The following is a 14,846-nucleotide window of genomic DNA, read 5'->3' as shown; positions in this document are numbered from 1 at the left end:
CATGAGCATTTAAAAAATATAATAATTATAAGTACATTTAAATTACAATTTAAGGTTATTTTTGAGATTCATAATTTAAATGCATGTTTATAATATTAAATTAAATTGTGCAGTAACTCAATAAAACTTAACCGTTGTACAGCGACATAAAATACTACCATAGAACTGTAAATAACTCATCTTCATGTTTTAATAAATAATACCATTAATGTTATAAAAAGCTCTAAAAATTAGAAGTTTCACTATGTGAAATATAAATAACATGTAATTTTTATCATTTCATTGAAAAATATTTATGAAGCCTTCTTGTACAATGCTGTTCAAAATTACGTTGGAACGTTTAATGGAAGAGCTTATAAAGAAAAGGACGATCAGATATTTTGATTAGAGATTATTTAATGTTACATATAATTTTATGTAATGTTAAATATTATTATCTATTATACGATAAATTATTTAGGATTATATTATAAAAAAGTTATACTATCTAAGAAGAATTTTTTGATAACGTCAAAATTCAATAAACAATTAATAATAGCACAGATATTTTTTAGAACGCCATTTAATTTTGTATATTGTAGTGGTGGTACACCTTAAAATAAAAAAACAAATCGCTCTAAATTGACTACACATTCTGGAAAATGGAACACGTTCCGTCAAATTGAGTTGTAAATTAAAAAATCGTGGGTTCGAATCCCAAAAGGGTGTGATTTTTTTATCTCGCGATTACGTAGAATTTCACTAATATTATTGTTTTCTACGACATATCTTGTGTACTGTGTTATTTAAACCACGTTTTGTGACGTTTGCTTACTTTCGTCATATTTTATCATTCCGTGCATTTCATATTGTTATTTTTCTTTCAATCAATTCCACCTCATTGCATATTGCATTTGGATAACTATTTGAAATTAAATTAATTCGAATTTGTATTCATTTCGCTTCGTTCCCATAGTGGTGTAGTGGTAAAGTGGAGGGTTTTTAAACCCAGCAGTCTGTTGATGTAAGTTCAAATCTCACCTGCACGTTTTGCAATTTTTTCTTTGAAACAATTACAATTTTACTGTTTTTTCAATTTTATTACGATTTTGTACACATTTTAAAATATGTTTTATTACAAACATTATAAGATCTTTTATACTTCTTATGTGACACTGAATGACAATTAGGTGTGTGGATGTATCTTAATTATTTGTCTAGTACTTACCAATCTACATACAACTTCTCGCAAACAAATTATGCAATTGTTTCTTATTTCTTCTTCATCCTGGTGCTACAACCCTATGCGGGTCTTAGTCAGCTACGTCATCTGTCTCCATCCAGGTCTGTCAAAAGCCCTTCAGCTTAAGACCCCCAATTCAACACTATCTCTCCATCTTGTACGGGGTCGATCGTGTTTTTTTTTGCCTTCCGGCTACCCGGATGTCGGTTTATTTGTCATTTGTGACCGTTCATCCTGTGTGCATGGCCCGGTCATCTAATGTGGCCCATTCTGGACTGTGCGATACAATGTGCGGGCTCCTGTATAAAGTGTACTGGTCGTTATTGTATATCTGGCACTTACTGATTTGGTAATTGTGCAGCATATTATGCTGTCATGAGCTTTTATGATTTTTTTTTATTAAAACAGTTTATACCATATAGACAATTATAATAAATACCTTTTTCTCTCAGCGCATAGGCTTTTCGATCCAATAATTTGTTAATTTAAAATTTGAAATTTTCATACATTTTGTAAATCATTGTCACAAACTAAGATTATATTAGGTAATATTAGGTTGGGGTAGGTTAGGTTTGGTTTGGTTTGGTCAAAAAAGAAAGTTCTGAAATCTCATGACGGCACCTGTGGCACATTTACCACTGATTTACATCAAATCAACTTTCATACAGAAGCTCGATTCTATTTAAATTAAAAGGATTTTTGATTAGAAGGACACGTTTTACTTTCACAAAATGTAAGTAAGTAAAACGTGTCACTAGTGCTGTCCCGGTTTTTGTTCCGCTTTTCTTTCATTTCACTTCTATTATAACATAGACAGACGTATCACGTGAAGTAGATACTGAATCAAAAATTTTATGAATTGTGATAGCGAATCGAAAGCAATACTTACCGTCCGCTTGTAAAATAAGTCTCATTTCTTAACCTAATTCACTTATTTTGGTCTCCATTCATAGATTATAATATGTATGTACCAAATATAGTCAATAGCATGTCTTTTGACTAATTCATTCTGAAATGATGGTTTTATTCTATATAGAGATAAAACCTTTTCACTCCCCCAATGCCTGGAATAGCACAATCAGTTATTCTATGGATCAATTCCGTCCGCTGCTTTTGTTTTTATTTCATTTGATGAGTATCACAGATCATCAGGATTTATTTTTCCAGGTATTTTTGTGTGCCAAGCATTCACATAATTTTGAACTCAATGTGTTATGATTCCCTGATAGTTTTTTATAAGAAAGTATTCTTCAATCTTTTTCTTTCCATAGAAATTTAAACAGTGTATAGGTACTATACTTACATAATTTTTCCAGACTTTTCTTTCACTTTTCAGGAATGATAATAAAATTCTGTCGGGTGTTAAAAATTAAAACGGACAATGGATAAAAAGGATCATCAAACAGGGACCAGTCGGCGCAGAATCCCGAATGTCGTGGCATTGAATAAAAATTTGCTGGGGACGAATCACAAATCGGCCGAATCCTACATCAAGAAAAACAAGCAGATCGATGAGACGAAACAAAATGAAGTCGCTTCTTCCATCAGTGGGAAGACGCAAGTCTTTGTGCTTTCACCTGATACCCTCAAAGAGTTGGGCATTAATATAAATGCTTTACAGGATGACGCTTCCGCTCAAGGTAAGCTGGAGATGTATTTAGCAGTGACAAGACCATGTCCGACCCTAAGATCATTATGGCCCTCTACAGAGTGGAGGTTGTATAAACAGATTTTTGTTTTTACGAGAAATGGATGTTAGCGACTTACTTGATCTATTAGGTCCATACTCTGAGTCCAAACACACATTGAAAAAATTACATGTGATTTTGCCAAATCTGTGATTTGATCCCGGGACCCACGACATTATAAGCCTGTAGCATAACCGCTCGGCCATCGTGGGCTTGACTCACTGTGTACTAAATTTTTTACCATGATTTGTAATTACATAATTTATTAATTTCAAGCATCAACATAATATCGAGGGTGAAAGACCAGCATGATGTATTAAAAAAGTGTTAATAGGTGTCTAACCTTTTGGTTTTACTGAATCAAACTGAGTGAAGAGGAATTCTCTCGGGCAGCACATGATATATTAAAAATTTTAAAGTATTCAGACAATGTGTATGTAGCACATTGCAAGCTTATCGCCCATCCTCGGGTACCCAAATATTTCTAAACAAATGATCGTGTAATTATGTGTCAGTTTATTTAATATACATAAGCATGTGAACATTGATTTAGCATTTATTGTTTCAATACTGAAGCTCAATTAGATATAAACAAAAAGGATATCAAGTTAACCTCATTTTCATTTTCTGTAACAATTAATGTTTTTTAAGTGAAAGTTATACATTAATATTATAATTTATCAACAAAATCTTTGGTATGATAGAGTCAACATTTTTAACTATATTTCATTAATCATTTAAAAATTACTAATACTTATTATTATAATACTCGAGATTAACTTATTTGATTTTAAAATTGTAATTTTGTTTTTGTCTTTAAAGAATATTTATTTTTTTAATTGATAATTAAAACAGTCTTAATGGTACCTACTTAATTCAGTAAATTGTATTTAATTACACGTCTTGTCATTTTGTCACTAGATGTCACTAGTGTTGTAAAGTTAAATTTTTTTTTTATAATTTCAGAAAATCTGACGCGGTCAATAATTATACCAGATGATTCAGAAAAGACAGAAGAAATTGATCACTCCGCGAATATTAAAAAGACATTGAATAAAAAATTACGGGCCAGAGCCGCCAATAAGGGAGACCAAATGTCATCATCGCAGGCAAATATTCCAACGGATGTCAAATCAAACAAAGCATCTCATAAAAAATTGCAAGCCAAGGCCGATAAGAGTGATAGAATATCTCAAGCTGGTGTTTCAATGGATGCCAAATCTAATGAACCATTAGTCGCAGCAGGGGCCCACGAGATACATAAGGATAAAGGAGTAAAAATAATTTCACAACATACATTAAAGCCGCTACAAACTTGTGTCAAGGAATTTGGATACAGTCAAAATGATTCAGAGATTAAGGATGCAGTACAGTGTAAAACTCCCGATGAATTGGTGCCATTCTCAGAATTCCGTGTACCCAAATCTCCGGTCACACCAAAAGCGAAAGCATCTTCCAACATGGAAACTGCATCTTTTGTGAAATCGTATCTAACTTTAAGTCCCGGAGAAGAAAACGTCAACTATATTTCAGGCTACAAAAATATTCCAATAGGCGAATATGTCAAATCACAATATGAGGAAATGAAAACTGCAATTGAATCGGATATAAGAACCATACCGCATCACAGTCGTGATGAAGTCGTCGGCATTGAAGGCGGTGTTTTTCATCCATTAAATGAAATTGAAATATGCCCCGCACAACTTACGTTGGATAATAGTTTCATTATTGAAAATGATTTGCAGAATCAGACATTGGAATTAAACTCTCAGTCTAAGCATACCTCTAAAAAAGAGGAGTTATATAATGTATCGGATATGCCCGATGCTATTATTCCTGATAATGATTTGAAATATAATACTATTGTAAAGAATACAACCGGCGTATCCGTAAACCAGAATACAGATGATGTCTTTTGTTCAAATGTCGTGGTGGAGAATTATTCAGTAATTCAATACAATTCAAGTCAAATCAAAGATAGTAATGATTTGGCTGTGTCTAATCAAAATGTTCTGCAAAAAATTGAAACGATGGAATTAGAAGGTTATTCTGGTATTGAAGATAATACTGTGACAATGTTTAATGATTCAAATAATGATGCAAATGCCATTATTGAAGCGCAAAGTGTCCAAGATATGGTGACATTTAATACTGATTCAAATATTGTGCTTCATTCACCGAATATTGTCGAGTTACAACAGAGTGACCGGGAGTTGAATGATTCATTTTATTTATCAGGTGATACACTGCAGTCGGATAAGGACACGTCGAAACAGTTTTCAAATTCCGTTAATGTGATCCATTGTTCTGAAGATAGCACTTTCCGGAATCCAGAAATTTGCAGTGAGATAAAATGTTTTGAAAAAAGCGTTAATGATTTTGGAAGTAATATCAAAATAATAGCCGTTGAAAAAGGCTTGTTCACGACAAATGTAAATTTTTCAGCGAGTGACTTGGAAGTTTTAAGAAAAACACTGGATTTAAGCGCAGGTGTAAATTATAATCTGTGTCCTCTAGAAAAAGAAGACTCGCCTAATGAGATCAGCGCTGAAGGTAGTTCTACGTCAGATATATCTATTGACACTTATACCAAGCATGATATAAGCGCAATGGATACTGATGAAAATTTAGATAATTCAACCGAACTAGAAAGAAGTGTCATGAATGACTCATCTCTGGCTAGCTCTGAACCAATTATTCAAATAGCAGGAAATGTTGATGTATCAAGTAACTATTATGATCAACATGAAAAAACTAGAAATAACGAGACTTCAAAGTTCATGAGAGAAAACTTAGTATTATCTGGAAGTGAGAATTGTAACGGTGAAGCAGTTTTATCTAACATTCCTGCTTCACATGAACTTCCGCCATTTGAATCAGTTGTTTCGAAAGCTTCGTGCATGGCCGTGAAATCGACGATAAAAGACTTTTTCTACAGCCAAAATAATGTAGAAACATCATATACCGTCAATGCACGGACTAAAACTGATTCTAACCTTATAAGATTGCCTGTGGCTATTGCCAAAAGTGACCTAGAAACGACAATGATGAGTAGTCGAATATTTCAGCCAATAAAAAAATCTGAAGAGTGTTCAATAACAAAGAGTGATGAGAAATCTACACCGAATAATATAATAGAAATGGTTGGTTCCGATACGTTACACCGGCAGCCTGTAAATGTGCCAGACAATGATGAACTCTCTGATGGCGATTGTAATTCAGAAATGGATTACGAATCTGACGTTTCGGTGGGAGATTTTGAGATTCTTCCTGTCGATGTAATGGACCAAGTTTACAAGGAAAATAATTCGATTGAATCTGAACATTCAGTATGCAAAGAGAATCTTTCTAAATCAATGAATACTGAAACTTTACAGCCACTTGTTACGGGCAATGTCCATAATTTAGATATAGTAAATACAATAGCTTCTGTATTGTCACCTAATGAAAAATGTGATCAAAATATTCCTTCGGAGAGTAATGAAACAGAGTCAATAAAGCCAAGTAACATAGTAAATTTAAATAGGAAAAAACAATCTTTAAATACTTTGACTGAAAGAGATAAATCTGAAATGGTTGAAAGTAAAAGTGATACACCTGTGGACAAACATACAAATTTTAAACTTTTAATTAAAAAATCTGGAGAACATAATATTGACAAAACAGAAATTGGTAAAGTCACAAAAGTTTCTAAAAAGGAAACTAATAATGACATTGTACAAAATATCAGTGGTACTCTTCAAAGAAAGCCTGTCATTAAAAAGATTGTAAGTTATAACAAGAATAAACAAACCCTCTTGGATAAGAGTAATGCTCTAAGCAAGGTGGAAAGTTTAGTCATTAATAGAGAATGTATAAATAAAAAGGCAAATGTCACAAACCCTACTGCGGAGAATATGCCAATTCCAAGAAATAAAAGTGCCAATTTGTACCGCCAAAAAAACAAAGGAAATTCAAATATGCATGGTGTTGAAAAACCTGGTGGAAAACTGGCTTCGGACACTATATGGAATTCATCTTCCATCACATACCTAAATGAAAAATCTCCTGCCATGAGAGTTTATAAAGCTAAAAAGAAACCTAAAGACGTTCCAGTAGTTACAGAAGACAATCCAGTTCCAGTAGAACAGAAGCAATATAAATTTAGTATGTTCGCTGATGATTTTGACATAGGAATTAACGATGAAGAAAATTCTACTGCGGTACCCATGTTAGAAGTGGACTTTATTGCGATGCACCGTGAAAATGAAGACTTCACTGAAATTGACGCATCCGTTATTGACTCGTTTGATAATACTATAGATCTTCCTCTCAGTTGTAGGAAGAGTCAGAGAGATATGAATGAATTTGATCTTTCGAGGCAAATCGTATCATCGCCAGGCATGCAAAAGAATCTTGAAATCAATACAAAAAACTTACGGACATATTCTCGACCGAGTTTGATAAAGGGAGAAAAAGATAAAAGTATTCATCCCGATATTCCAAGCACATCGGGAATAATTGTGGCCGCCAAAAATAGTAACGATTTCTCCAAGAAAATTTTATCAAACGTTGTAAAGTTACGTAAGTCTGCGGATCGTGTGTTACGAATGCCAATTTCACCTAATATCGTTCCGAGAGTAGCGGTATCACATAAAGGAAATCAAAAGAAAGACATGTCACTTAGTGCCAAGTATTTACAGGAAAAGAATACTTTGCCTGAGAATGACTTACCAACTCAGAATGTGTTAAAATTGGGAAACAATTTGCTACCGATGGAATATTTACCAGGACAAAGTGTTTCACTTAATACAGATATTTTACCACTTGAAAATATTTCAGCATCTGTAAAGAGTTCACTATCTAAGGATGCTTTGCCATTTAAAGAAAAATTATCACTTAAGGACAATGTGGTAGCTGGTTTAGGGATTGAGGATAATTTGTTAGTTACAAATACTTTAAAATCAGCATATGACAGTAAATCAATACCAGAAGAAAGTGCATCGCCAATTGATGATATACCGATTAAAATTTCCGTGCCATTCGAAAATAATTCACTCCCCCAAGGAGCTTTGAAACATGCTGTGGTTTCAATGGAGGAAAATGTGCCAATAAACGAAAAGGAATGCATATCCTCATCAGACATAACTGACTGCGATGTTGATAAAGTCATTTCATGTGACGAAATGAATGCAGTCTCACCCAATTTAGATGATTCTGACCAAGTAATGTATGAGGTATTAGTTCCAATAATTGATGACGATGATGAATACGAAGAATATCAAGAGAATGGAGATTATCTCGACAATTGTGACAATAATTCACACTCGCCAGGTGATAAACACATTGAATGTAGCGCTCCAAGTATTGCAATAGATAAAAATAAAGAATGCGTTAATATCGGAGTAAATGAAGAATTATCTATCATTAGTGATAACAATCATAATTCTGTTGAAAATTCATCCATCATTTTGGAATCAATTGAGCAAAATGTGATAGAAATTGATAATTTGAGCATTGACGAGTCATTGCAAGAAGTAAACTGTGATGCCACATCTTCTATAGAAGTTTCTCTAGCAAAAAGACAAGATTCAATTATACAGCCATTGCTAAAAGAAGAGACTGCTGAACTACCTGAAGAAGAAAAATTAATTGAACCGGGTAGTCATCCTTCAGAGGAGTGTGTTATTGAAGATAAATTACTTTTAAAAGAGATAGTGCATCACGATGACAGTGAAGCAGTTAATATTGCTGTTGAAAATATATTACATCTTGATGTAAATAAGGAAACTACAGTTGAACCATGTATCAATGAAGATATTCTTCAAGGTAATGTTTTGCAGCCTGTTTTGAGTGACGAGCTTACTTCCACGGTGAATCGAATAGATTCTGATGAGGCGTCTGCAGAAGAAGACTATTTCTCAAAAATTAAAAAAAACAGAAAGCCTAAGAAAATTTTTCAAAAACAAGTTATTCATGACACCGAGAAAAGATCGGAACGGAGTAATAGTAAGAAAGGACCGACTGAAGATAGTGAAATGACTGTTGAAAGTGACGATGAAATTGATTGTTCCGATAATGTAAAAATTGAGGGAAGTGATACGGAATCTAAAAGCGAATTTGATGTAGCAACAATTTCCACTGTAAATACTGATGATATTTTGCAGAATGAGAATAGAAATAAAATATCTCTTGTCAATGAAATTGATTTAGCCCTGGATGTAAACGAGCGCATTTTTTCTGATACTAATAAAAAAGAGAAAAGAAATAATGACTCGGAGGGGAATAAGAGTCTGGAAAAACAAGACCAGCTAAAGACCAAACATAAAAAATACACTAGAAAGGGAAGATTATCTAAAACAGTTAGTGAAGACGAACTGTTAACCATGGAAAATGTACCGGTAGAGCTTTTAGATAAGAACGGTGAAAATTTGCATATTGAATGTAAATCTGAAGATGTCAGTAAAATTGAAAAAGGAAAGAAATCTGCTAAAAGAAAAAATACAAACTTAGATGATACAATATCTAGTGATATCGAATTGTCCATACAAAAGATTGGTACACTAATATCACACGGTGTGGCAGATCGGACCCGAGAAAGACGAAAATGTTCTTTAAAAAACCTAAAGATTTCGAAAGATGATGGCAGAGGCAAAAAGAAATTGCAGAAAACAGACATAAACATTCGCAATGATACGGATTCTGCCGCATCAAATATTATTGATACAATTGTAGAACCGCACGTAACTAATGCGGATCCGCCTGTTCAAACGAAACGAAAGTATACAAGAAGGAAAGGAATATTGAATACTTTGGATGCTACGCCTGGTGCCGGTGATTCGGTTAACCAATCCAGCAAAGAAAATCAAGAGGAAAATAATGAGACATCACTAGAATCTGTTGACACATCAATAGATTTGTGCGATAATTCTAGAGTGAATCCAACGCCGAAGCGACAATACCTACAGAAAAAGAATAATAAAGGATTGATGGACACTCCCCAATCGTCAAGTGAGTATATTACTTTGATATTATATTGTTAGCCCTGGCCCTGGACCCTGGAGCTCCTGCTAGGGAGCCGCGAAATATTTCAGTATTTGAAAAAAAATACAACGTGATCACTGGACGATGCCTGATACAAATCAGTCAATATCTAGAGCAGTGGTTCTCATGTACAGCCACCAGAGGATTTTGCTGTGGCCACCAACATCATTTTCAGTATTTAATTTAATTAACTGGGCTAACGTTAAATATGCGTTATTGGAAATGAGTCATGACCAAGTACTTAAAAACCAATTTAATAATACCACAGTTGAAAAATTTTGGTCGAAGATATACGTTGACCAAGAATCAAGTCAATGAGACATTAGTGCATATTTCATAAATAAATGCATATTTTAAGGCTTTTCCATTTATAATTTTAGTTTTTTTTTTTTATTTCATTGAAATATAACTGATTTAGGTACCTAAGTAGATAGTTTAGATCAGTGGTTCTCATGTATGGCCACCAGCGCTTTACAGAATAATATTTCAAAAATAATTAATAAAATTAAGAATTCTCATGTGTGAAATAGTTCGTTTCTGAGAATAAAGTCAATTCAAAGAATTGGTAACAACTATTGTGTTGTGAAAGATCATTCAGTGTAATGCACTTCATAAAAAACAAAAATATCAATTCAAATATAAATTCACTTGGAAAAAGAAAAGAAAATGCGTGTGATATTTATTATCTAATGTCGACCGACAATTAGAAGTTAACAATCAGCACCATTTGTTATGACACATTCAAACTGATACTGATACAGAAAACAAAAAAAGTCCTGCTAAGCTATATGAAATACAATTGAAACGATACGCGCGCCATGTATCGTAAAATGGTTGTAGTAATTCAAAAACCTTCGCGGGTATGCTCACAATAACTCACCAAAGTTTCATCACAATCGGATGAATGGTATAGGACTGCATACGGGACACAGACAGATAGACAGACAAACAAACATTCATTTTTATGTACATAGAAAAGTGGAATACAAAATAGTTGTTGGTTCGGTGTCTCATTTTGGTCGAACGTAAGACACATTTATGTTTACAGATACAGTGGCCGTCTGGGTGAAATGTGGTGCTTGTGCAATGGAAATGAAATCGACCACCTGGGTGAAGCACAACTTGGAGGTTCATAAATATCTCGGCTGGAAAGAAGGAGACACACCAATTGTATGACTATTCACTGTATTTATTACTCGCAATGAATTATTACCTACTACATATTATGCAAAATTACACAATTTTTTTTTTTTTGACCATGTCCGATCCTGATAAGATCATATGGGCCTCCACAGAGTAGAGGTTTATATTAACAGATTTTTGGTTTTTTATGAGAAATGGATGCTAGCCACTTGCCCAACCTACTACATAGGGTCCATACTCTGACTCAAACACTAATTGAAAAATAATAAAATAATATGTGTATTTGCCAGACCCAGGATTCGAACCTGGAACCCAATACGCTATAGGCCGCTCGGCCATCTAAATATATACCAGTACTATTTGACAAAGATCCGCTAATTTCGATCGCTAAATTAAAAATTATGTAACTTTTGAACCTACTGATATATTATTTCAATCAAATTTTCAGGAGGTATTTTAAAAACATCGATGTGTCAAATAAAACAGCATTCTTCACCTTTTTACGCTGCGAATTTTATTGCAAAAATAAAAAAATTAAATCAATTTACGTTTCAAGTGGTAAAAACAAATTCTGTTTCAATTCTGAGTATGTGACGACATTCCCAATATTATGTAGTTATATGTTCAACATATTTGTATGTTTAAAATAATTGATTTACTCCACGTTTCCCGTTTAAAGCGGGACATCCAAAGACGTCATTTTTGTATGAGCGGCGTTCCGTTCACGGAAAAGTTACGTCTTAAGATGTCATTGGCAGCCATCCGGTAGGCTTGGCATCTCTCCGGTAGGCATCCAGGAGGCTTAAGGGCCCACATGCTCAGCGTAGGTCAAAATGGAGTTTTTATGGTATTTTCAGAGCATAACCCTGGACGTTGTAGATAATCTATTTATATAATTTTGAAGCCTTATTATCCTTTATATTTATTTTAAACATTTGATGACTGCATTAAGTATTTTTATTACATAAAATAGTATTCTTTTAAACCTCTTGTTCTAATGTTTTAGAATATAGTGATATTTCAGTACATCCATGTGCAGTGGTGTTAAGATTTTTTAGGTTTATTAATTTTTAAACGCATTTACAAAACCATTAGTAAAATTAATGTTAACATTATCATATAGTGACATATTTACGATAAAAAATCATATTTTATAATCTTTGTGATCCCAAATTTTCCCAAAAATCCCAAACACATTTGAAGATAATTCTAAAGATACTGATTATAAGCGATGTCTTTGACAATTCAAATGTGATAAACATCCTACGAATAATGATTACTTTATAATAATTATTGACCTAAGAATGAGGTAGTATTTTTTTCAAATATGCCATTTCTATTGGCATTTCCCAGTGGTTAAGCTACAACATACGGCCGTAGCCATAAATTGACAAACGATAAATGAAGTAGGGAGTAAGATCATGTTAATGCGCATGTTTGAAAATGTACCTAACCGAAAAAAAATGTATTTTTTTAAAAACGGTACATGTTCAAACACGGGCATTAACATGATCTTACTCCCTACTTCATTTATCAAGTAAGGAATATAATACAATGCCCGGTAAGATATTTTGATTTATGTGTACTCCATTTTAAATCACTGAAAATAAAAATAATTTTGCTACCTACCCCATTTCTGGAAAATTAATATTTCATTATCCTGTGTGTTGACTAATCGCGAAATGATTTCGTTTATTAGAAAATTATTAATTCATGAATTCTAGTGATAAGCTAATAATCTTAATACTATTTCACAAAGTGCAGTTTCATAATAATTAATTGTGATCATTATTCATATAGTTGTATAGTGTACAAATTCCTAAAGATAATGTACTTCTATAGATTAAGATGGCTTCCGTTAAAAGTAGGAGGTATTTATCTACTATAAGAGATACAATCTTTTCTTAAAACAAAACCGATAAAGATTTAAGTAACTCGCAACATGTTTTATTAAAAATATAAAATATTCAGGTAATTTCCCAAATGTCAATAACGTTTTGTCGAATCAATAACAATGCCGAATTGATATAATTTTTCAATAAGATAGGTTTCCACCGCACCCTCAAAAATTACAATCCAAAAAATGACCGGCCGCCACTGGTTGTGGGTACTATGAATTGTTATGTGTAAAATAATATGTATTGTGATCTTAAATTTACTGTTCTAATTAAGCGGAATGTTGACCCAAGCGATGTAAATTAATTCTAATTCGTTGGTTTGGTTTCCCTTCCTTGAGATTTGGCCCAAATATGCATATGCCGCAATTAAGCAATGGGCCAATTAAGCAGAATTGCCATTTTCTGTTAAACTGGATCTAAAATTCAAAACAATTCTGGATTTGCTACATAGTATTATAAGTTTATTGTACATAATACCCTCAGATGGGTTTACTGCAATTTAAATAAAACTCACTTTTATAATATGATATGATACGATCATGACTGTAAATTTAGAAATTATTTTCAGCAATTATACAATGCATAAGTAATAATATGTACTAATGAATAAAACATTTGGAATGGACATCGGCTGTCACTAATTAATAATGACTGTATGTATTTACAGAATCCGGACGATGAGACGTTGGTCCTGAGCTTACTATCTAGAGCCTTAGACCAATCAAAACGCAAGCTGGTTTGTTATACATGTAAAACCAAGCGAACTTCTGCAGTTGGATACCTGAGCCATATTTCACTCTGTCAAAAATCAGATACGGTAAGAAACCCAGAATTTCATCCGTGAGATCCTGAACATTTTAAGTCTTTCACCGCTAAAGACGCGCTAGGTGCGTGGCGTTAGATGGCCATTAGATACTATTAGCATGATGATTAAATTAGTAATTAACTGGTAGCAGTGAATGTGTAAGCAACATATATTCCATTTATCAAAATTCATGAAGGTATCGTTTATTACCCTACCCTTTGATTTGTATATTGGAATAGTTTTCAAATGAAAATTTAACCTTTTCACCGCAGAGCAGATCATTTAATTACTATTTAATTACCACTTTTAAATAACATGCTAATTATATCGAATGGCCAACTAATGGGGGTACAACATCAGCTGTGAAAAGGATTTATTAAAGGTAATAGTTGTATATTTTATCACACTTAGATTCATTCAATCAGTCACTTTCATTAATTATTAAATGAGCAGATATTGCCAAGATAATCACTGAACATTTATTATGAATGGATGGTGAACCATTATAAATCCCCATGTTCCAGGGCTGTCCTGAGATAAAAATGTCATTAGTGTTACAAGCAGAAAACAAGTTTTCTATAAAAGGAGCCATCATTATTTAACATTCATTGATTATAACAAACAGATCGGTAAAGACAGCGTTAATTTATAGCCGCACATCTTTCAATGTGATACTGTGCAGAGTATAAAATTTCTCTATGAGTACAAATTCAACCACACTTTCATTACTTTCAGGAAATTCAAGCACTTAAAAAACCCTGTCCTATTTGTGGACGTTACATGCTTCCGCAGAGTCTCAAAGTTCACATTCCGACACATTCCAAAGTAGTACTGGAGAAACCGAAAGTCGAAAAGATAAAGGAAGAAGAAATGGTCCTCGAGGACGGTAGTAGAAGAAAGCGAAGAGCCGCGGAAAAGTAAGCAATGCCAAGCTTTGTGTTAGAACTTAAATTGTTGATACTTTTAGGCCATCAGCATAATAAAAACGCATTTGGTTTTATAACTCATTCGCTGCTGCGTAGATAATGATTTTTTAATTAGCACCTTTAAAATGCACGTTAATTACA

General features: G+C 33.3%; 1 protein-coding gene across 1 annotated transcript in view; it reads left to right on the top strand.

The window, feature by feature from the left end:
• Nucleotides 1-560: 560 nt before the first annotated feature.
• Nucleotides 561-14,846, top strand: part of LOC147065957 (uncharacterized) — a 38,362-nt gene continuing 24,076 nt past the window's right edge. The window contains exons 1-6 of the mRNA XM_085956181.1: nt 561-1,003; nt 2,559-2,862; nt 3,877-9,900; nt 10,982-11,103; nt 13,642-13,791; nt 14,515-14,696. Coding sequence (XP_085812307.1) covers nt 2,604-2,862; nt 3,877-9,900; nt 10,982-11,103; nt 13,642-13,791; nt 14,515-14,696 — 6,737 coding nt within the window. The 5' untranslated portion in view covers nt 561-1,003; nt 2,559-2,603. The remainder of the gene's footprint in view (nt 1,004-2,558; nt 2,863-3,876; nt 9,901-10,981; nt 11,104-13,641; nt 13,792-14,514; nt 14,697-14,846) is intronic.

The sequence above is a fragment of the Rhyacophila brunnea genome, unplaced genomic scaffold, assembly GCF_057557595.1.
Source record: "Rhyacophila brunnea isolate RB1 unplaced genomic scaffold, BYU_Rbru_1.0 scaffold_5, whole genome shotgun sequence".
Lineage (NCBI taxonomy): Eukaryota > Metazoa > Arthropoda > Insecta > Trichoptera > Rhyacophilidae > Rhyacophila > Rhyacophila brunnea.
This window is presented reverse-complemented; position numbering and strand designations above follow the sequence as displayed.